Source organism: Taudactylus pleione, unplaced genomic scaffold (genome assembly GCF_031769625.1).
Source record: "Taudactylus pleione unplaced genomic scaffold, aTauple2 ptg000006l, whole genome shotgun sequence".
NCBI lineage: Eukaryota > Metazoa > Chordata > Amphibia > Anura > Myobatrachidae > Taudactylus > Taudactylus pleione.
This window is the reverse complement of record NW_028284409.1, coordinates 26,575,657-26,598,990: the sequence shown is the minus strand read 5'-3', so window position 1 is coordinate 26,598,990 and position 23,334 is coordinate 26,575,657. Positions and strand designations below refer to the sequence as shown.

Genomic DNA, 23,334 nt, shown 5'->3' with positions numbered 1-23,334 from the left:
ATAGAATTAGTGTAATCCGTACAGTAGAGTCCACCTGCAGAAATTGCATATATTAGATAAAAAGTAACCATAAGTGAAGGTTGTATACTATTACCAGCATAGGAAAAGTCTGCACAAGCTGGAGTAAAAATGGTAGACTGTGCCTTCCTAGAGTTCCTGCTAGACTGTTTTAGCTAAAACAGCCTGCCGAGTGCCGTCCCCACTCGCGTGCCAAAGTGTCCAGCGGGTGGGGAAAACTGCGGTGTAGCGATAGCCCCCGGCACCTATTCACAGACCAGGGAGAGCTTAGGGGCAGCATGGCATGTCCTTAAATGCAGGGCACGCCCCCAAGAGTGATGAGAAGGGGGCGCATCTTAAAGACAAACCTCTTTTCTCGTGACCACGCCCCCTTTTCAGGCACGCACACAACAGAGTGCCCTTTCTCTAGGTCCAGCGCAGGACCTAGGGTGAACAATACCTTCCGTAACAGAGGTCTCCTAGTAGGCTTGTATTAGACTGAGGAATTCTCAGAGCGCTACTAAATAGTCAGGATACCTGTTGGGTAATATTGACCATTGAATCCGGCCAGTGGAACCTTCTATGACTGAACCTGTAGATGAAGAGGGAAGTTTCCGGAGGCTCCCACCAATAAATATCCATTTCCATGCTCCTTCCATTAGGAGCTAACACGGTACGGTTCCAACTTGTATTATCTTCCTGGATACGCTATACCTATTTACCATCTGCTTATTTTTGAACTCTATTGAGATGGTCTTTTTCATGTGATATCTGCTTTACTGCATATTTTAAAATGGCTTATTTTTAGGAATTAAATCATTTTTGATCTGCACTATGTGTTTTAGTCTTTATTTGAGAGTGTGTGATTAAAAGGAGTGATTATACTTCATGCAACATTTAATGGACTGTCTAGAGAAGAACTTCTTATGGTTATGAACATTCCGTATGAAGACATAATTGTGTTAAAGGAGACAATACATGAGACTGAACTTATCAAAAAGGTTTTTTCCTGATTGACTCTTCTAATCCTTTATCCACTTTTTGAACAACAGTAGCGCCCTGGGAATTTCCTCATTATCTTTTTCTCTGTTATTTCTGTTGTATTGGGTACAACTTGGAATTTTCTCAGGCTGCACGTCTAGGAGCGCCGGTGTGGTTTTCATTTCTAATATAGATTTGTACTAGACTGTAAATTCCAATATAAGCTGGATAGATGGAATACCAGTAATTGAAAGCAGCAGTGAATCGCCCTTCTCTGGGTTATTAGCACTGCGGCTGGATGGTGCCCTTGACGAAGCACACAGCACACGTCATGTGGTAGATCCTCCTACAGTAAGTGTAAATGAGTCAGATCCCGCTCCAACAATAGGCTGTGCTGAAAACAGACAGCGTCCAGCAGCGCTGAGGGATAGCAGGTATACGTGGCTTGCTATGCAGTGGTATAGCCACTAATAGGAGGCATTTGCCGGCTCCGCTGATATATAGGAGAAGTAATCCTACAGCACAGGGCCGGCTCCAGGGGTAATTTGTAGGCCCTTACCCGCGCGCGGCGAAGCCGTATGCGACCGAAAGCGAGGGCGTGGCCTAATTACCGTAGGCCACGCGCCCTAAATGCTGTTATTTGGGGGCGTGCCCGTATGGCAGGCCTCCCGTTAATGTCAGGCTGGGGGCGAGCCCAGCACTACGTCAGTAGCTGGGATGCCCCCAGCCCTCTTCCTGCACTGAATGGATGCCGCGCGCATCCATTCCTCTTCTCCGGGGCCAGTACTGCCGCTGCGGTGGAACAGCGGGGCAGTGCCCGAAAAACGGGACTGTCCCGCTGAAATTGGGAACGGTTAGGAGGGGCCCTCTGGCGCCCCTGTTCGACCGCACTGGTCGAACATGCCTCGAGCCGACCCTGCTTCAAGGTTTGAAGCTCAATCCACGGTTTTGTTTATATAACTGATATGCAATTTCCAAGTGCTGTACATTCAGAATACTCTTTGGAGATTCAATTAGGAGGCTTCACACCCCTCCTCACAGCTTCGGCAATTTATATACATTCATTAGATTATTCCACGCCTATTGCGGGCTCCTTGTGTTACTCAATACGCCATGTGTCTCGAGACGCCTGACATAAGTGAGCAGCCAGGTCCCGTGCAACTCTACTACTTTTCATTTGAAAGAGAGTCTTAAGGCCGGTACACATCAGATGATGTCTAGTGTGTACGACCTTGTTAGCGATGGGACCCAGCAGGGGTGCCGGCATCATCAAGTGCATACACACTTGCCGATAGCAATGGCAGCGACCATGCTGCATTCGGCTGCATCGCCCCCGCTAACTATATAGCCTGTCGGACGTGCATGATCCGTCAAAAGATGCTGCTGACAATGCATGGGAGCGCGCATCGTCAGCAACATAGCTGGTTCAAACTGGCCGATGTGGACGATATGACGGCCCAATCCCCCGAAACGGATGAAATATCGTTTAGTGTGGGCCCAGCTTAAGACGCAATGCAATGCAACCAAGAAGCACCAGGAGACTAGACCGATTAATTTGATTTGCAACACTTGTATATCTGTGTGCGAATGAGTCTGTATACAAAGCACAACGGAACTTGGCGTGGAAAAAAGCTGCGGCTGCTGCATCGTAGCACTTTGTATACAGATTCAGGGGATTAATCGCATACAGGTACACAAGTGTAGCATATCAAATTAATCAACCCATGCTCCTGATGCGACTTAGTCGCATAGCATTGCAACTAAGACGGGGTACATACTAGACTTATGTGTACCCAGCCAGACATCTGCAGCTACAGGACCCGGCATCGGCAAGTGCATACATACTTGCTGATGCGGGAATCGACGGCGGGGACCATGCTGCATTCGGCAGCACGGCTCTCGCTGACAACCCCCGGCTCATGGAGGATGTTGCTGACAACCTGCGGGAGCACGCATCGTCAGCGACATATTGGGTACACACTAGAAGATGTGCCAGATAAGTCGGTCCGATCCACCGGATCGGACGACATATCGTCTGGTGTGTAAGCAGCATAAGATACACATTCGGGCAAAAAAGACAAAAGAAAGACGTTTAGCACTAGCAGAGTCGCACCGAGAGGGACTGTTTGGTGTGACTGCAGCAACAGTGTATGAGGCCACATATGTAGCAGGTACACTGAATAAGCCATTGAGGATACAAAACAAAATTGGTTACCTATAAATTGTGCGTTGAGTGTTTATTATGGCCAGAAATATGCTGCTTCTAAAATGCAGGTGTGAAAACAGCCTATGGAATTTACATGTCTCTAATGCCATTTACAAGTATAAGTATGTAACATATTTATATTAGTAAACAACATCACTCTTTGTATGATGACAAAACACAATCACTTACCTAAGTCCATTTTACAGGTTATTCTTGAAACACCTTTGTTTGCAGGGAATCCATTTAAATGTACCTGTCCCCTATCATAGCTGATGTTAAAACTGACCTTAAAACATAGGAACAAGAAAGAAATCAGACAAAAGGAGAAATAAATGAAGATACAGTTCATGTTTTCCTTCAATATACATTTTTTCTGTACAACTATTTAAATGGGTTGGGTATGAAATTCCGGTTGTCGGGATGCCGCTGGTCAGAATACCGACAGCGGAATCCCGACAGCCAGAATCCCGACACCCATGGGAACGCTCGTAAGTATTTTGCTAATCCCTACCCAGTGCCTAACCCTAACCTCCCCCTCCCTGTACCCTATCAGATATCGTTGTCTGATCATCCTGCATGTGCTGGATGATCGTTATCAAACACCCAGCACATGCACCAACCCCCAACGACCTGCCATCAACGATCGCGGATGCCTATAGTAACCAGGCTCACCTGATCGACATCGACCAGGTTGGCCTGCATGCACGGGCGATGGTCGATATCGACCAGGTTGGCCTGCATGCACGGGCGATGGTCGATATCGACCATCCGTGCCCGCGCATCCACAATCGTTTGGTCGTTGGAGGGGGGCTAAAAAAGGACGATACAAACGATCAAACGATATAGTTATCGTTTGTATCATCCTTTTTAACTGACCGCGTGTATGCACCATAACACCCCAATACTTACCTTCGGGATGCCGGCGGTCGGGATACTGGTGTCGGGATCCCGACCTATCAGGATTTCGGCGCCGGTATACAGAAGGTCAGCATTCAGCACGCTGAGATACCGACTACATCCCATTTAATCAACATTAGGTCCACTGTACCGACTTTGTCAAGTGAACTTCTCAGTCTTTTGTGGTTAAATAAGAAGCTGATTAACTGTGCTTTTGCTATAATCTTAATGTTGTACTACCAGAAGGGAATGCATTGAAAGTAGGATTTGGTCAACTACGAATTATATTTAAACAAGATTCCGGTTTTACCATGAGATTTTGTCAGTCAAACAAATCTTTATTTTGTTATGATTTGAATGTTTAAGACATTGGTTCCCAAACTGAGTGCATTGGCACCCTGGGGTGCCCATGGACACTTGCAGGGGTGCCACGGGTCAGTGGCCAATTTATGGTCAATGTGATAGTAAAACTAGTTCTGGTGGCTGCCAATCATAAAATATGTGGATTAGAGTGGATATAGAGAAGCAGAGCCCTGTCCACCACCAAATAACTGAACCTATGGATGACCGGTAAGCACATTTTGTTAAATTTAATATTTTTTGCTGAGTTTTTGAATAAGAAGGGTGCTGAGGAGAAAATACTGATACTATAGGGCACCGTGATTCAAGAAAGTTTGGGAACCACTGGTTTTGGACAAGCGTTATACCTTCTAACAGCTTGATATAATAAGTTAACATGAACAAACATCATGCTTCATTTTAATATGCAACTGACAGTATGGATTTAGGGCCTGATTCAGAGCCCCTCGTAAGCGGCTGCTCGTTCGCTCCGAGCGATGTTCGCACATCTGCGCATGCGTATGGGTTGTAATGCGCATGCGCCAACCAGTCAGTGCGGTCGGAAATCGTGTGTTCGCAAAATAGCGAGTGCCTGCTAATTTGAGTGACAGGATGAGGCGTTTGTTGGTGGTAACATGGGAAGGTGCTTGGAAACGGGGAGTGGAGATCCGAACGCAGGCGTGCCAAACGGTCAAAACAGGCGTTTTAAGGGTGTACATAATTAACAAAGCAGCGTCATCGGCCACGTCACTTGGTTGTCTCTTAGCCTGAACTGTTCGCATGATTGCGGTAGGAAAATCCAACCACAAACACTGGGAGCAGTTCAGACGCCTTTCGATGTACTCGATTAATCTAATAAATAGCGGAGATGACTTATGATGCAAACGGCCAGGGGGCGTCTTTACAAAATAGCGAGTGCATTTTTCGTTCGCTCGCTCAGACTTCGAGGCGTCAACAGACCGCAAAGAGCGAGCGCTCTATTAAAATATCCGGCCCCTTTTTCTGAACGAGCGAGCGCAAATAGCGTCCGGCTCTGAATCAGGCCCAGAGTACAAAAAAAGATCTATTGTACAGAGATTTGGGAAACCTAAAGATTTAATACATACTTACTAATAAATGCATATAAATTTTGTTCCAATGCATATCTGCAATAGTAACTATGCATGCACAGGACATACTTTTAATACAGCATCTATATTATGTACACGTCTAATTTTAAAGATGATGTTCTCCTTGTGATGGAAGTTTTGACAAGACATAGGCAAACAGACTGCATGTCCCAGAGGTCTGATCTACCATATACCTTAGATTTTACAGTGTCTAAAAGGCATAGAATGGCTGTAGTAAGATATTAATGAATCTTGCTAAAGGTGGGCATCCCTAGATTAGGATCTCTCCCCATCTGAAAGTAGTAAGGTGGGGGGAGCTTTTACACAACTGACCTTGCATCCAAAATTAATGTCATGCTAATTGTGCTTCATCTGGTACTTTATAGATATAAATGTGTTACATATAACATTCCAGACATGCAAAGTGCTGTTGTTTAAAGTGTATTTTGAGTCCCTAGAAATTTTTTTAAAAATTAGCTGCATACTGGAGATGCTCGGTCACTAGAATTTATCACTCACCTGTTCTGTCACTTGGTCAGCATCATGCAAGGTTGTCACATTGACTCTTACAGTCTCCTAAACACAAAAATAAGGAAATTATTGCAATATATTATTATAGAATTAGGTATCTTTATCAGGGCAATTCATCTTTCTTAGTACAGGGCTCGACAAATCCTGGGCAACAGGTCGTCATGGCAACTAAACTTTTAGTCCTGGTGACCAGATTTTACGAAAATTAAAGCTAAATTATAAAGAAAAAATAAAATGAATTAAATACAAAGCAGTGCTCCACCATAGGTGGTTACATTAGTGGATGCTGCGCCCATCACGAAGAGGCATGTGTGCCTGACACATTTAATTAATGTGGTTCCTCCCTTCTGCCCACATAAGCGTAGATGTCGCTAAGACTGGGTGTCCGGAGTAGGAATGTACATTGGAAGCCCACCAAAATGGACTTCCGCCATCAAAAGATTCAATGTGAAGGTTACTGACCATCGCATTAAAAAAAAAAAAAAATTAGATGAAAAAAAAAATAAAAAAATCTGGCCCATTCCGTGTCAAATCAACACACTTCTTATTAAAATTTTACCTCACCAGCTCAGATTTTGTTAAAATTTGGTATACAGGCCCTGATTCAGAGCCGGACGCTCTGACAGGCGCTCGCTCGGAATCAGGGCGTCTTTTTTTTTTTTTTAATGGAGCGGCCCCCTGGCCGCTCGCATTGCTGTGGGTTGCCACCCACAGCTAATGCGAGCGGCCAGGATGATGGTCGCGATGTTCAAGACCATCGCGACCATCGGGCTTGCGACGAGACCCTTGTGGTAGTGTCTCGTGCCGCAAGCCCCAGAGAGCTTTCGGTTCAAACAGAGCCGAAAGCTCTCCCACTGACATCACTTGTGATGTCAGTGGGGCCGCCCCCAGACGGTAGACGTTCTCATGGGAACGCCTCCGTCTGGGCAGCCACCCCCCCGCCCCGCCCACCAAAGGGGGCGTACTGTCACTCAACATCGACAGCACGCCCCCTTTGGTGCGAGACCCAGAGCGGCGGATTACCCGTCACTATCCGGGTCTTGCACGACGGAGCCGGCTCCGTCGTGCGAATGCACTCTGGGCCATCATCGACCCGGTTGCGAGCGCTCAGCTCTTGCGACCGGGTCTGAATCAGGTCCACAGTACGGAGAGTATGTACTGTATGTAGTCTAAGAAAAATACAACATGTTATTTAAATATCTCATGCCGTGTAAAGTTTTAAAAAATCTGTCAAAAAAGCACAACGAGCATATTTCCAAATATTCTCCTAATTAAACACTACCACCAAAAGAAAAAAACATTGATGATGTGAAACTATCGGAAACCAATGTCCATCCCTAGTCCACAGTGTGACTCCAGCTGCAGCACTGCCAAGAGGGAAGAAAGTGGCCTCCGGAAAGCTGCAATCTGCTGGCAGGGGGGAGGAGAGTGGGCTCCTCGGGAGCTGCAGCACTGCTGACGGGAAGAAGAGTGTGACCGCCGTGGTGTTATACACAGTGTTGAGTGGCTGTATTTCGTTTCATTAGAATTTACTCCTCATATAATACTGTTATTAATTGGGGGCACTAGTGTTGTGAGTGGCACACTATGAAATGGGGGGCACTCGTGTGTGTCTGGCACTCTGTGAACGGAGATCAAGGGAACGGCATATAGTGAAGTCTGATGGCAATTGTAGGGGCATGTGTGGAGGTCTGAGGGACATTGAAGGTGCATTTTTGGTGGTCTACAGAAGTTATCGGCTGATCGGGGCGATAATTGAACAATGTATGGCCGCAGTCGAGTACCAAATATCAGAGTGTCAGCCATGAAAAAGCTTTCAGCATGCCAAAACAGATGCAATAATTTGTGCTCAGATTTACTCACCACCATACAGAACAATTATCTAACAGTGTATGGCAATGTCAGATAATTGGTATGTCTGCCTGATGGTGAGTTTAATCTGACAGTGTATGACCAGCATTACAAAAAACAAAAGGATCAGACGCACACATGGACAAATTCCCTTAGAATGTAAGCTCTCGCGAGCAGGGCCCTCTTCCCTCATGTGCTTTTCCTTCCCTTACTTATACTACTATCTACTCCATTCTTACGACGACACCTAACCCTTGACTTCTGCCACCCTGCTACTTATTTGATTGTTAGGACCACAGCAATGTTTATATACCATATACTTGTCCTGCATTGTGCTGTACTGTAAAGCTGGGTACACATACACACTGGAGCGATGTCGGGCCGATATGTCAACTCATAATGACATACTACCTACATCGCTCAGTGTGTACGCATGATTGCGCGCTCCCAGATGCTAGCGACGGTCTCCTGGTTTGATGTGCTGCACATCAAACTTAGCGATATCGCTAGCAGCCGGTGCATTGTTAATGAATGACTTAACGGTGATCTTTACGTCGTTCATTAAAGTCGTCTAGTGTGGACGCACAATCAATGTTGACGGACATTCGTTCCGATGTCGGAACAAATTCCCGTCACTCTGGTGTGTACCTAGTTTAAGTCACTGTTCTTGTTCTGCTCAACTGTTTATGTTCTTTGCTAGGTGCTGCAGAACCCTTGTGGTGCCATATTTATAAATAAAGGATAAAAATAATATATAGCCTCACCCCAAAACATTTGTGAAGTAAATCTGCTTGTAGGTGGTTACAGGACTGTGACTAGATATCCCTGATGAATATTAATAATAATTACCAATTTAGGCAGAATGGTTAATAAACTTTAACATCAAATACCAGTGACTTAATCTTATCTCTAATCAATATCATATTCCATGCCAAATATATGAGTCTTGTAGCAATTTGATATGGTTATTAAGTAGATAAAACACAATCGGTTTGCAGACAAAGTATGGTGGTTTCCAACAAGTGTTGCTATTCATATACTGAACCATTGTAGTGCACAGGAACAGTAACATGACCACATATTTAGCAACACATACACAAAGTAAATATAAAAGATTAACCCAAGGAACCCAACTCTCACCATGCTTATCCTTAACACAGTCATTAAAATCATATTTCCTGGCAACATCAATTATAGTATCATGCCAATAGTATTAGTGGCTGCAAGATAAGCTTGTTTGCCAGTCTGTTTATTGGGGAATCGGTATGAGATGGTGGCGCTCGGGATCCCGGCCAATAGAAACCCAGACGCCGGCATCTTGAAAGGGTTAACAGACATTTGTTGGTCAGTATGCTAACCCCTCCCCCCTAGTGCCTGAACCTAACCTCCCCGGTACCTAAGCCTCCCCCCTTAGTGCCTAAGCATGCACCCTAAACCTAACCCCCCCAACACCCAGATACTTGCCTTCGATATCCCAGATGTGGTAGGGATCACGGCGCTGGGCTTCCAGACCGCCGGGATGCCGAACGCATACCGTTCATTGGTATTCATCTATTGGGACACTGCTCCCCACAATTTTTAGAAGTGGGTAATAGCATTAGTTACAATCTGGAACTAGTGTACTGCAAACTGAATGTCCAATGGCTTCCAACATCAGGCCTCTTCCTGCACTTCCAGTTTTAGATAGGGGTATATTTTATTTATTATTAATTACAATTTTTCTTATTTAGCACCTGCATATTTCTTAAAATATCATCCTTCTCCTGTCCTTGTCTTGGGCCAGATGTACTAAGCTCTGAAAAGTGATAAATTGGAGAGTGATAAACGACCTATCCAATCAGCTCCCAACTGTCATTTTCAAGCACATCCTGTAACATGACAGTTAGGAGCTGAGTGGCTGTCGTTTATCACTTTTCAGAGCTTAGTACATCTCCCCCAAAATCTCTTCATAATTAAGCAGTTCAGTACACATGTAGAAAGTAGCACTGCAGGCATCTGATGTGCACCTTCAAATGAGAAGCCAGGTGAAAAGGAATCCTTGATAAAAAGTTTAATCGATTAGTCTTCCACAAAACTTCTTCTCACCCATTTTCTCTAATACCTAATTTTTCTTATATTATTCCCTCTCCACCTGTTCTCAAGTAAATAATTGTACATCTACCTGTGTGGAGTTTGTATATTCTCCCTGTGCTTGCGTGGGTTTTCTCCATGTACTCCGGTTTCCTCCCACACTCCAAAAATATACTGGTAGGTTAATTGGCTCCCAACATAAATTAACCCTAGTGTGTAAGTGTGTGAGCATGTGATAGGGAATATAGATTGTAAGCTCCACTGGGGCAGGGACTGATGTAAATGGCCAAATATTCTCTGTAAAAGCGCTGCGGAATATGTGTGCGCTATATAAATAACTGGTAATAAATAATAATAAATATATATGCAGCAATTCCCTGGTAAACTGTCTGCAGGCCAGAGAGGACTTAGGGCTTTATTTACGAAGCAGCAGCTTTTGTAAGCCATTGCTTCCCGGTGGGTTGCAGGTGAAAATTTAAAGCGGCACCCGCAGTTACAGTAAAGCAAACCGAGGTTTACTCTGACTGCAGGTGCCATTTTAAATTTTCACCTGCAACCCGTCGGGAAGCGTCTTTTCGTAAAGAAAGCCCTTAGTCTTCTACCTCCCCAACTGTTGTCTTCACAGTACTAATCCTGTCCTGCAATGTTTACCTATTATCATGCTGTAACCCAATGGCATACTTAATAACCTCAATATGGCAAGTGATATCATCCAGTACAGAGTGCCATTCATTTGTTGCCTGCTGAAAAACTGGCAGGGACCTTTGAATCAGCCACAGGTTTTGTTCATCATGTCAACAGGACCTGAATGTCGACATTGAAAGAATGTTGACATTACAAATGTCAAAACACGATTTTAGGGTTAGGCTGCAGTCAGGGTTAGGTTTACGGTTAAGGAGGTCTATAGAAAACCACATGGTCGACATTGTGAATGTTAACATTCCATCCATGTCAAAATCCTGGTGTCCACATTTTGAATGTTGACTCCACACATGGGCTGTAAGCTAAAGACACAAACTGAGCAGACAAAATAGTTATTGCGCTAAGTGGCCCAAGCTTATCAGCAGGCTCTCTGTTTCTGGACATATAGGGGTTCTCAGGAGGTGACATATCAAAGAGGGAAAAGCATGGAGCAGGTAAATAATGCTTTATTATACCCCTTTCCCACACAAACCCTGGGTCAGAGGCAGTATAATATACACAGGATCAACCAATGGGGTTGAGTACGGGATGCCGGCATTCAGGATCCCAGCTGTCAGAATTCCTATGCCGGCATCCAGACAGGGTTAGGATAGCGACACTTGCCGGTCAGTATCCTAACCATCCCCCCTCTCCCTGCCCGGTGCCTAAAACTTAACCATTCCCCTAGTGCCGAACCCTAATCCTCCCCCTAACCCCAGTTCTTACCAATGGGTTCCAGAGCTGGCATTCTAAGCGCCAGCATCCTGACTTTCGGTATATTGACCAAAGTTGCATCTACTCACATCACACTTTGGTCCTGGGTAAATCCTGTGTTGTCGCCATTCACACTGGACCTATGTCTGTCCTGCAGAACAGGCTCATCAAGTTGAAGTCATTAAGGTGGACATTTCAGCAATTGTTCCACCAATGAGGTTCTTTGATCATAACCTGGGTAGGATAACCCGGGAACAACATTTCTTACAGCAGCCTTATCGGCTCAGAACCGAAAAAATCACAGGTCACATAATCCAGGATGAACCATTCACAGTGACACACGACCTGGGGTTTTCTAAGGCCCTTGCATCGGTGTACAAGGGGTATTAGAGGGAATCGGTATGATTTACCGCCAGACCCATTGGAATCCTGACAGTGGCATCCCGGCAGAGGAGGAAATCCAGATCGTCAAAAGGTAAGTATATTCTAACCTATTTCTACCCCCTAACCCTCCCATAGGGGTGCCTAACCCTAATCCCCCCTCTAAGTGGCTAAACCTAACCCCCCCTTCCCTGCCGCCTAAACCTAGGTCCCCCGGGGGGGGTACCTAACCCTAAGTCCCCCCCGGGGGTGCCTAACGCTAACCCCCCCTTCTGCTAGCCTAAGCCTCACCTCCCAAGGGAGTGCCTGACCCTAAGTCCCCCCTGTGAACCCTATAAGCACTACATATTGACTTATCATATTAAAACACCACCACATTATTGAGAAATAAACATTTACTTTAAGATTTATTCGACAAAGGAACCACAACTTCAGTCCTGAATTGAATTCTGAATTTTCTTTTATCTTTCTTTCTTAAATGGTATGGTTTTTTTTATTACATTATGACTAGAAATTAGATGCAAATGTAAAAGAAATAGCAGTAATAGTTTATTAGTTAGAAGTAAAGATCTAATGGAGAGCCAATGACCTGGTAACACAGTTTATAGGCTCCAGAGCTGAATTGAAAACAATTGTAACAAGAGATACGAGAGTGCTGTTACTTCATGATATAAGCCTAACAGACACAAATATACACAGCGCCTTGCAAAAGTATTCACCCCCCTTGGCTTTTTACCTTTTTTGTTACATTACAACCTGTAATTTATTTATTTTTTATGTGATGGATCTGCACAAAATAGTCTAATTTGGTGAAGTGAAATGAGAAAAATATATATAAAAAAGAATCTTTATAAATAAAATTCTGAAAATTGGCATGTGCATATGTAATCACCCTCTGTGCTATGAAGCCCCTCAAAGGTTCTGGTGCAACCAATTACCTTCAGAAGTCACATAATTAGAGAAATGAAGTCCACCTGTGTGAAATCTAAGTGTCACATGATCTGTCAGTATAAACACACCTTTTCTGAGGCCCCCAAAGGCTGCAACACCACTAAGCAAGAGGCATCACACCTGAAAACCAAGGAGCTCTCCAAACAAGTCATGGACAAAGTTGTTGAGAAGTACAATGCTGGATTGGGTTATAAAAAAATATCCAAATCTTTGAGGATACCCCAGAGCACCATCAAATGGAAAGAACTTGGTACCACAACAAACCTGCCAAGAGAGGGCCGCCCACCAAAACTCACAGACCGGGCAAGGAGAGCATTAATCAGAGAGGCAGCACAGAGACCAAAGGTAACTCTGAAGGAGCTGCAGATTTCCACAGCAGAGACTGGTGTATCTGTGCATGTGACCACAATAAGCTGTACACACCATAGAGCTGGGCTTTATGGAAAAGTGGCCAGAAAAAAGCCATTACTTAAGGTGCGTACACAACGATTTTTTGAATGATTATTGTTAACGATATCGTTTATCGTTCAATCGCTGTAAAAATCGTTAACTTTCTGAGTTAAAACGATGAATGATTCTCGTTCATGCGCGTTCACGTTTGTAGTTCAGTCAGACTGACCAACGATTTTCATTAAGGGAATATGCAAAACTCATTTGTAGTTCCAAAAAATCGTTTATTACACTAAAATCTGACAGATAATCGTTCAGAAAATCGTTGGTAACAAAATCGTGTGTGTGTGTGTGTGTGTGTGTGTGTGTGTGTGTATGAAGCTTTAGTGATAAAAAAAAGACACGATTTGAGTTTGCTTTTTTTGAGCCCCTACTTGTTTTGTCCTCTGATTTTCCAGAACCAGCTCAACAAAGCCCTGTGCTGGTTCTTAATATACAGGGGCCCCCTACACATTTTGGCTCCTGTATTTCTAGAACCAGGACATGCTTTATAAAGCCTGGGGCTGGTTATGCTTTTAGAGGGGGGGGGGGGGGGGTGCATGTCATTTTTTAAATAATTTAAAACCTTCTCCATAAGTACAGAGACAAACTTATCTCATGGATATGTGCATGTTTCTGTGTTAAAATGACCTGCTCAGGATATACACGCTAGCCTGAAGCAGGTCTATTATTTGGGGTCTTTTGGTTATCTTTATTTTGTGAGTCTAAAACAGACATCCTATTACATTGGGCGAGTTGATTGTTTGTTTTTTAATGTCAAAACATCTGGATGCGAGTTTGAGAATGGGGATTTTTAGTAACTCTGAAAAATGTGTCAGTTTTAGTGAACTCACACCATATTACATTGGAGAGTTGTGAAAAATTGCGAGCTTAGCACAAAACTCGCAATTTACCAATACTGACACCCTATTACATTTGGCCACCCATCTCTGTACACATGCCTCAAACAAGCACAGGAGTCGGCATCAAGCCCATGACGCATCTGCACTGTGTGTCCACTTGGTAACCAATTAGTTGCTGTCCAGAAACTACCATTTCACGGAAGGCTAAGCCCACTCGAGATCCAACTTACACAGAGCTCCTTGCCGCTGCGGATTATTTGTGCAACAGATGTGCAGACCATGTTTGCTGTTAGTCTGTGGACAATCACGAGATGCGTTCACTTTTGGACTTGCATCTGGCCCAGAATTAGATCCAAAGTTGTAGGCTTTTTAAACAAACCTAACATTTGTTTTCAACATCTATACTCTTATTAGTGAACATACATATTTCCTACATATTACAAAGCAAACAATGTGTACATACTGTAGGTACTACAGGTTGAGCCTCCCATATCCAAAATGTTTGGGACCAGGGGTATTTTGGGATATTTGCATACCATGATGAGATTTCTAGGAGATGGGACCCAAGTCTAAACACAGAATGTATTTGTTTCATATACACCTTATATACACAGCCTGCAGGTGATTTTATACAATATTTTTAATAATTTTGTGCATCAAAGTTTGTATACTTACAGGAAATTCATTTGTGTTTCATATACACCTTATACACACAGTGTCAGGGCTCAGCCGGGGATCGGCGCCCGCTTACCGCACCGCCGGCTTCCCCTTTCATCCTGGGTGGTCGGTCGGCCTGCGCGACGGCGGGGGAGAAGCTGAGGATTCTCCCCGCTTGGTGTGGCTTCCTGGAGGGCTGGTGTCTGGCATCACAAATCCGGACATGGGCGCCGCCATGACAGTCGGCCCATGTGACTGGATCCTTCCTCCTGATAGGCTCGTTTCCAGCTGATGCTGTGCACCTGTCTAAGGGTTCCCCTGGGTATAAAACTGTTCCACAGGTTATGGGAAATTGCCTGAACAATGGTTGTCTCCTAGCGTGCCTTAGTGAGTTCCCGGTCCAGGTTCCTATTCATCCGTACAGCAGCAGTGTTACCACCTTTACCTGTGTGCCTAAACATCTCTGGTGAATACCCGTGCAGCAGTGTTACCACCTTTACCTGTGTGCCTAAACATCTCTGGTGAATACCCGTGCAGCAGTGTTACCACCTTTACCTGTGTGCCTTTACGTCTCTGTTGAATACCCGTGCAGCAGTGTACCCACCTTTACCTGTGTGCCTATACGTCTCTGGTGAATACCCGTGCAGCAGTGTTACCATCCCCACCTGTGTGCCTCACGTCTCCAGTGGACATCCGTGCTACAACATTTACCGCCTCTACCCGTGTGCCTTCTATCTCTGGTGACGTCCCAAGTAACCGTGAGTCGCTTCCCACTTTGAAATCCTTATTGACTTTTTGATCCTCGTGTCAAGGTGTTTTCTATACAGTATTTTAAGGGACTGTGTTGTGCCTAACAGGCATATCCTCGCTGGGCCACGGGTGTAGTGTCTCTATCCCTGCAGGGCTTGGGTACCTGGTCAAAGGACCGCGACCTGCTCACGGGGTGCAGCTAAGCCCATATCCCAATTGGGGGGGTCACTGGCGAACACCATCCTGTGGGTTAGACTCCGCACCTTTGCCCAGGTCTCGCCAACACTCAAGACCTGTGGATGAGGAGAACGTACATCCAGGCCCCTCGTCTCCGTTTCTTTCCCCAACTTAGGCCCACCACGTCCTCTTCTCCAGTTTCAGACGTGACACACAGCCTGAAGGTAATTTTATACACGTTTGTGCCTTAAACAAAGTTTATGTACATTGAACCATCAAAAAGCAGATTTTTCGCTATTTCAGTCATGTTAAAAAACAAGAGATATGGTAAGAACTTAGCTTTGTTATCTCTGTTTCTACGAAGTCCATAGGGTCCACAGGGTGACCTTGGGGTATAGCTGGATCCTGGATCCTCGGGCACCACGGAGTTAAAGCTTTCAGCTGCTCCCAGGATGCACTTGGGTCCAACCTCCCCTATACCCCGCCCCGAGCCACAGGCACATCAGTTGGTAAGCAGCCCAGGCCGGAGGAGGAGACGAAACAGAGAGAAGGAAGACTGGAACACACAAGAACCATACTCACAGAAATGGGAGACGGAAAACCGGTGACCAGTCACACAGCCCATATGAAGCCAGGGGCGTCAGGGCGGGTGCCCTGTGGACCCTATGGACTTCGTAGAAACAGAGATAACAAGGTAAGTTCTTACCATATCTCTTGTTTTCTACTTCAGGGTCCATAGGGGTCCACAGGGTGACCTTGGGGATGTCCCAAAGCAGTCCAACTAAGGGCGGGGACGCTCCTGTGCTGATAAATAACCCGGCGCCCAAAGGATGCATCCTGAGAGGCAAAGGTGTCAAACGCATAGAACCTCAAAAATGTCTGAATGGAAGACCAGGTGGCCGCCTTACAGAGCTGAACAGCAGAGGCGCCACGTCTAGCAGCCCAAGAGGGACCCACAGACCGAGTGGAATGAGCCTTAACAGAGGCTGGGACAGGTAAACCCTCCTGCATATAAGCCTCAATAATAACAGAACGAAGCCAACGGGCTAGAGTCTGTTTGTTGGCAGGCCAACCCCTCTTGTGAAAACCAAAGAGGATAAACAAAGAATCCGACTTCCTCAAAGAACTAGTCCGGTCCACATAAACCTGGAGTGCACGGACAACGTCTAAGGAAGTCTCCCCAGCCGAAAGATCAGGCGACTGAAAGGCTGGTACAACAATTTCCTGATTAATGTGGAACCTGGAAACCACCTTAGGCAGGAACTCAGGACGAGTGCGAAGTACCGCTCTGTCCTGATGAAAAATCAGAAAAGGGGGACGACAAGAAAGCGCCCCCAAATCTGAAACCCTCCTGGCAGAAGCAATTGCCAAGAGGAAAACAGTTTTAAAAGTTAGCCACTTGAGCTCCACTGACTCCAAGGGCTCAAAAGGCGGACCCTGTAAGGCCCGAAGAACCACCGCCAAATCCCACGGGGCCACAGGTGGCACAAAGGGAGGCTGGATTCTTAAAACTCCCTGGAAAAAGGTGTGTACGTCCGGCATAGCAGCGATCCTGTGCTGGAACCACACCGACAGAGCAGACACGTGTACCTTCAGTGAGGAAAGACGTAATCCTAAATCCAAACCCGACTGAAGGAAAGCAAAAATACGCGAAACCCGGAACACCTGGGGATCATACTTTCTGGCCTCGCACCACTGAAAGTAAGTGTGCCACACTCTGTGATAGATCCTCGCAGAAGCAGGCTTGCGCGCCCTCAGCATGGTGGTAATAACGGAGCTAGAAAAGTCCCGAAACCTCAGGACGGCTGTCTCAAGAGCCACGCCGTCAAAGATAGTCGACCCAGATCCGGGTGAAGACAGGGCCCCTGAGACAACAGGTCCCGCCGTTGAGGTAGGAGGAACGGAGCGTCGATGGACAAGCTCCGCAGATCGGAGTACCACGGCCTTCTGGGCCACGCTGGGGCCACCAGGATCAGTGTGCCTCCGACCTGTTTGAACTTGCGCAGGACCCGAGGCAGCAGAGATATCGGAGGGAACAAGTAAGCCAGTTGAAACAGCCATCTCACCGACAGCGCGTCTATCAGACTTGCGCCTGCATCCCTTGTCCTTGACCCGTACACGGGCAGCTTGTGATTGTGACGGGACGCCATCAGGTCCAGTTCTGGCAGCCCCCACTTGTCCACGAGTAGTTGGAATACCTCTGGATGAAGCAACCATTCCCCGGGATGCACGTCGTAACGGCTGAGGAAGTCTGCCTCCCAATTGAGGACTCCTGGGATGAAAACTGCCGAGAGAGCTGGAAGATAGCGCTCCACCCAAGCCAGGACGCGGGACACCTCCGACATCGCAGCTCGACTGCGAGTCCCTCCCTGGTGATTGATGTACGCCACCGTGGTGGCATTGTCTGACTGCACCTGAACGGCCCTTCCGTGAAGAGCGGTGCCGGACGACTGCAGGGCTCTGTATACTGCCCTCAGTTCCAGGATGTTGATGGGAAGAATCGCTTCCTCCGCCGACCAACGACCCTGAAGTGACAAGGAGCCTGTCACCGCCCCCCAACCCTGGAGACTGGCATCTGTCGTGAGCAGAACCCATTCCGGGATCCAAAAGGGGCGCCCCTCTATGAGATGAGCTGTCTGCAGCCACCAGGCTAGGGACAGACGCACCTCCGAGGACAACACCAGCATCTGAGAGCGGATCCTGTGTGGCAATCCGTTCCATTCCGAAAGAATCAGCCCCTGCAGGGGCCTGGAATGGAACTGGGCAAACTTCACCATGTCGAATGCCGACACCATGGACCCCAAAACTCTCATTGGTGAGTGCACCGACACTCTGCCACTGCTCAGACAACTGTGAATCCGCAGCTGTAAGGAGGAGACCTTCTCTGGAGTCAGAAAAATCCGTTGCTGACGAGAGTCCAGCAGGGCCCCCAAATGAACCATCCGCTGTGATGGGATGAGGGAGGACTTCTTCCAGTTGATCAACCAGCCGTGCGCCTGTAGACAAGCGACCGTCAGGTGGAGATGCTGGATCAGTACCTTCGGGGAGCTTGCCAGCAAGAGGAGGTCGTCTAGATACTGTAGCAACCGTATCCCCTGGCTCTGAAGGTGAGCCGCCATGACCGCCTTCACCTTGGTAAATACCCTTGGTGCCGTGGAGAGACCAAAGGGTAGAGCCCTGAATTGGTAGTGGTTGTGGAGAATAGCAAACCGCAGAAACCGTTGGTGCGATGTTGCTATAGGCACATGGAGGTAGGCGTCCTGGATATCCAGGGAGACCATATAATCCCCCGGTTCCATCGCCAGAATGATGGAACGCAAAGTTTCCATCCTGAATTTGGGAACCCTGAGAAACCTGTTCAGGGACTTCAAATTGAGGATGGGGCGATGAGAGCCATTGGGTTTCTGCACCAGAAACAGCGTAGAGTAATACCCCATCCCATGTTGAGACTGTGGTACGGGTATAATGACCCCCGCCGTCAGCAAGGCCTCTATGGCTTCCTGAACCTGCAAGGCCTTGGTTTTGTCCTGAGAAGGACTTGTGCAAAAAAACTGGCAAGGCGGCCTGTGCCGAAAAGACAGGGCGTACCCCTGGGAGACCACTTCTCGCACCCAGGCATCCGTGGTGGTATTGTGCCAGCACTGGGCGAATTGAAGAAGTCGGCCTCCCACTCTGGGGTCCCCCAGAGGGAGGCCCGTCCCATCACGCAGAAGGCTTATCTTCTGGCTTGGAAGAAGGGCGCCTAGCACTCCAGGCTTGCTTCTTTGGCTTTGAGGTGGTCTTGGGTGCGGACTGCCTCGGGAAGGACTGACCCTTTGCCTTGCCCTGAACCCGAAAGGAACAAAAGGCCGAGCTCCGGACCATAGCAGGTGTAGTAGCTGAAGGGAGGAAGGCTGACTTGGATTTCGCCAGGGTATCTACTATTTTGTAAAGGTCCGGACCAAATGGTAATTCTCCATTAAAAGGTAAGGCCTCCAAGCCTTTCTTTGAATCCGCGTCTGCTCTCCAAGACCGCAACCACAAGGATCTACGAGCAGACACTGCTGCCGCCGAAACCCTAGAGGTCAACAGGCTAGCATCCAAAGATGCTTCTCCAATGTAGGAGGCGACATCTCTCATCTGTCCTAACAACGCCCTCTGGACGTCCGGAGATTCATCCGTAAACGTGTCCTCCAAGGCGTTGGCCCACCCCTCAATGGCCTTGGCCACCCAGGAGATGGCCATGGACGGCCGGGCTACAGCCCCTGAGAGAGAATAAATACACTTTAAACAAGTCTCCACCTTCCTGTCCGTAGGATCCTTCAGCGAGGATATAGACGGCAATGGCAAAGTAACACTCCTGATGAGGCGTGTTACATGGGAATCGACTGCAGGCGGAGTTTCCCATTTCTTACAATGCGCCTCCGGGAATGGATAATTGGACGCCAAGCATTTCTGTGGCAGGAAACGCTTACTGGGCGTCTGCCAGGCCACCGCCATGTGATCAGTCAACTGATCAGACAAGGGGAACGCTGCAGAAGTAACCTTAGCTTTTTTAAAACTAGGATACCTCGACTTGGGAGTGGGTGCCTCATCCTCAATCAGAAGAATGGCCCGCACCGCCTTAACCAGAGCCCGCACATTGATGGAAGACTTAGTGTCTACCTCCTGGACTGAGGCATCTGAGGCTGAGTCATCCTGCACCTCACCATCATCCGAGGACCCCTCAGAATCTGGAAGATGCGCAGCCTGCGCCATGACTGAGCGTTTAGACGCCCTGGAGGGCACGTCACTGCGCAACATCGACTGAAAAGCCGAAGATGTTGCCGCCAAATCTTGGACAGTGTGGGAAAGCGCATCCACCCAGGGTGGAGGAGCTGCCACAGGAGCCTGAAACGGCACCACAGCCTGCTGTGCCACAGGGGTGGACTGAATATACATTGGCAACCCCGCATAGGGACCAACAGGCTGAGACCCCGGGGGAGTCTGCAATAATTGTGGGACACCCGGGGAATGGGGGATGGCAGGCTGAGGCAGCGCCCTAGTAGGGGCGGCAGTCGGGACCGACAGACGGTCCGCGATGGACACCAGCACCTGGGAAAACATCGCCCATGGTGGCTCCTGCGACATGGGAGGTTTAGACATACCAGGGAGCGCCTGGCACCGTGACAAATCCTCCCTATCCACTCCTGCAGAACAGCGCCTGCAGGAGAACAATACCGGAGCCCTGGAGTGCTCAATCTCCTCCTCGGACAAGACGTTGGAAGAAAACGTGCGCACTCACCCGTGTGCTGGACAACAGCCCACAATATGGCACCGTGTAGCACACAACTCTATGTGACGGACCTCACAAATACGTGATCTATATAGGTGAGGTCAGTAGAAACACCCTTCCCCCGCACACCTGTAGGGCTTGTAGGAGAAGGAAAGGGATAGGTACCGGCTGACAGTAAGTAGAAAAAAAGACACAGACAGGCAGCACTAGCAAAAGTCACATACCATGCAGGAAGATATACTCACTGCACCTTTCCACTACAATCAACCTCCCAGATTCAGTGTCTGGGAGGGCTATAGCGCTGTGTACACTGTCCTTGTCGGGGGAGAGGTACACAGGGGGACCGGTCCGCGTGCTCCCTGAGAGTATCTGCGCTGCCACAGAGAAAATGGCTGCTGGAGACCTCAGAGGAGGAGTGGCCGAGTAGCTGCAGCTCAGCGACGCCAGACTCCGTGCTGAAAGGCGTGCTGAGCTGAGGGGAGGAGCCGCTAGACAGGGAAGGCTTCCTCCCCTGGCTAGCATATTAACCCCCGGGTTGCCGGCATCCCGCTTGCCGCGATATTAACCCTGGTGGTCTAGTGGTCTGGCGGGGTATGCCTCCGCTGGAGAGGGGGCCCGCCGCCACCGCTAGCACCCCCGGTCTGTCCCCTAGACCGGGGGCATGGAACTGCATTTGAAAGGAACCCGCGCACCGCCGCTAATCAGCGGTGCGCGGCTTACCTGATCTCCCCGGCGTCTTCCGGCAGCAGTCCCGGGGGAAACCAGAGTCCGGCTAGTACAGACTCTGGCTTCCCCCGCTGCGATCCCCAGTTCAGTGCTGGCGTCGCGGCGCCAGCAGGGAGAAGGAGCGGCAGCGTGGGCGTCTGTACAGACAGCCCAGCGCTGCCGCTCTGGGGAAAAACTGTAGAAAAAAAAAATAAAATGTAACTAAGTTAAATAAAAAATTAAAAGCTTTAGGGGGCTGCTCCTGCAGCCCACCCCGCAGGGTGACCCGACTCCGGCTGGGCACCATCTAAAACTGAGGTGCCTGTGGCTCGGGGCGGGATATAGGGGAGGTTGGACCCAAGTGCATCCTGGGAGCAGCTGAAAGCTTTAACTCCGTGGTGCCCGAGGATCCAGCTATACCCCAAGGTCACCCTGTGGACCCCTATGGACCCTGAAGTAGAAATAATCCTTATATCGTCATTCTGTAATATTTCGATATGGGAGGACTTCCGGTGGGCGGGGCATCCAGTATGGCCGCTTTTTAACTCTGCTCCTAACACTGCGTATCAAATCTTGAGCCATCCTGCACAACTCTTAAATATATGGACCTACTAAGGTCATTATAACATTCCCCTTTGCTCAAGGATTCTAACGATACCTCTATCGACCAGGAGCGTTCTCTTTTTTTCCCCGGAAGCCTGGCCATAAAGTTTGATGGCCTGAATGACCGCCGACAGACTGTTGGGCGCGAAAAATACTCTGATGGCTGACAGCTCTTTCTGCTCTCAACTCCCAAACCTGTTCCGGAGAGATCATCCGCCTATTGTTTGCTAGCAGACCCAGACAAACAACCTCGTAAGGTGTGGTGGTGCTGGATGACATCGGCACTGACGGGGCCTCGTGGTGCGGCAGTGCGCTGGAGACTTCTGCCTCAGTGGAGACCCGGATTGCCACTGACTCCGGAGTGTGACTGGGAAGAGTTGTTACTTGTATCCCTCACTGAATCACCTAACTCGGCTGTCCTGCCTCCGGTCTGCGTAGCCCTTGTAGTGTCGGCGGGACCCCGTGGCGCATGTTTTCCGGGTGGGCGCGCTGTCGCTGATATCTCCCCGACCTGGCTGTGGGGAGCCTGAGTCGGATCCTGGACGCTGCTGGCTCCATCCGCGCTCTACGTCTTTCCATTTGATCCTGCTGCGGGCGGCTCTGCATGTGTGACCGAGGGCAGGCACTCCGTCTGGAGATCTGAGGCGGGCGCCCTCAGCTTGGGCTCTGATCTGCTGAAGAGACGCGCAGGCTGCCTATAGCACCACAGAAAATTGAGTGCCAGCGTGCTAATTGCCGGTGATCCTGCTGCTCCCGTTTTGCTGGTGGGGCTCTGACGCTGACTGAAGGGCTGCACAGTCTGTTCCTGATGATTCATCTGGTTCCTTCCCTGCGATGAGTTCATGGAGCCCTGAATCCTGTTGACGGCTGCCCGGAGATCTCCCTACTGCCTCCTTTATCTTTTGTCCTGTGCTGTCTCCTGCCGGACGGACCGGGGGGATTGTGGCTGAGGTTGGCCAGACGAGGACTGGTACCATCGGATGTCAGGGACTAAAAGTTTGCTGATTTTCACTATTCCTGAAGAACCCTGCTGCTTAATCTCAGCAGACACTCTCACTGGTATCACAATATTCTATTTACCTCCCTCTGCACTAATACTCCTTTCTCTTTCCCCTACTTGGTCCCTTACCCTCCTTGTGTGTTACCCCTTACCCTCCTACACCCTTTATCCTCCCATAGTCTTTTGCC

The 23,334-nt window shown here is 48.2% G+C and overlaps 1 protein-coding gene across 2 annotated transcripts in view; it reads right to left on the bottom strand.

Moving 5' to 3' along the window:
• GINM1 (glycosylated integral membrane protein 1) overlaps positions 1-23,334 on the bottom strand; it is an 81,155-nt gene that overhangs the window by 46,887 nt on the left and 10,934 nt on the right. For both annotated transcript variants that reach the window (XM_088455973.1, XM_088455941.1), the window contains exons 2-3: positions 6,049-6,105; positions 3,374-3,470 (exon numbers count right to left, since the gene is read on the bottom strand). In XM_088455973.1, coding sequence (XP_088312099.1) covers positions 3,374-3,470; positions 6,049-6,105 — 154 coding nt within the window. The remainder of the gene's footprint in view (positions 1-3,373; positions 3,471-6,048; positions 6,106-23,334) is intronic.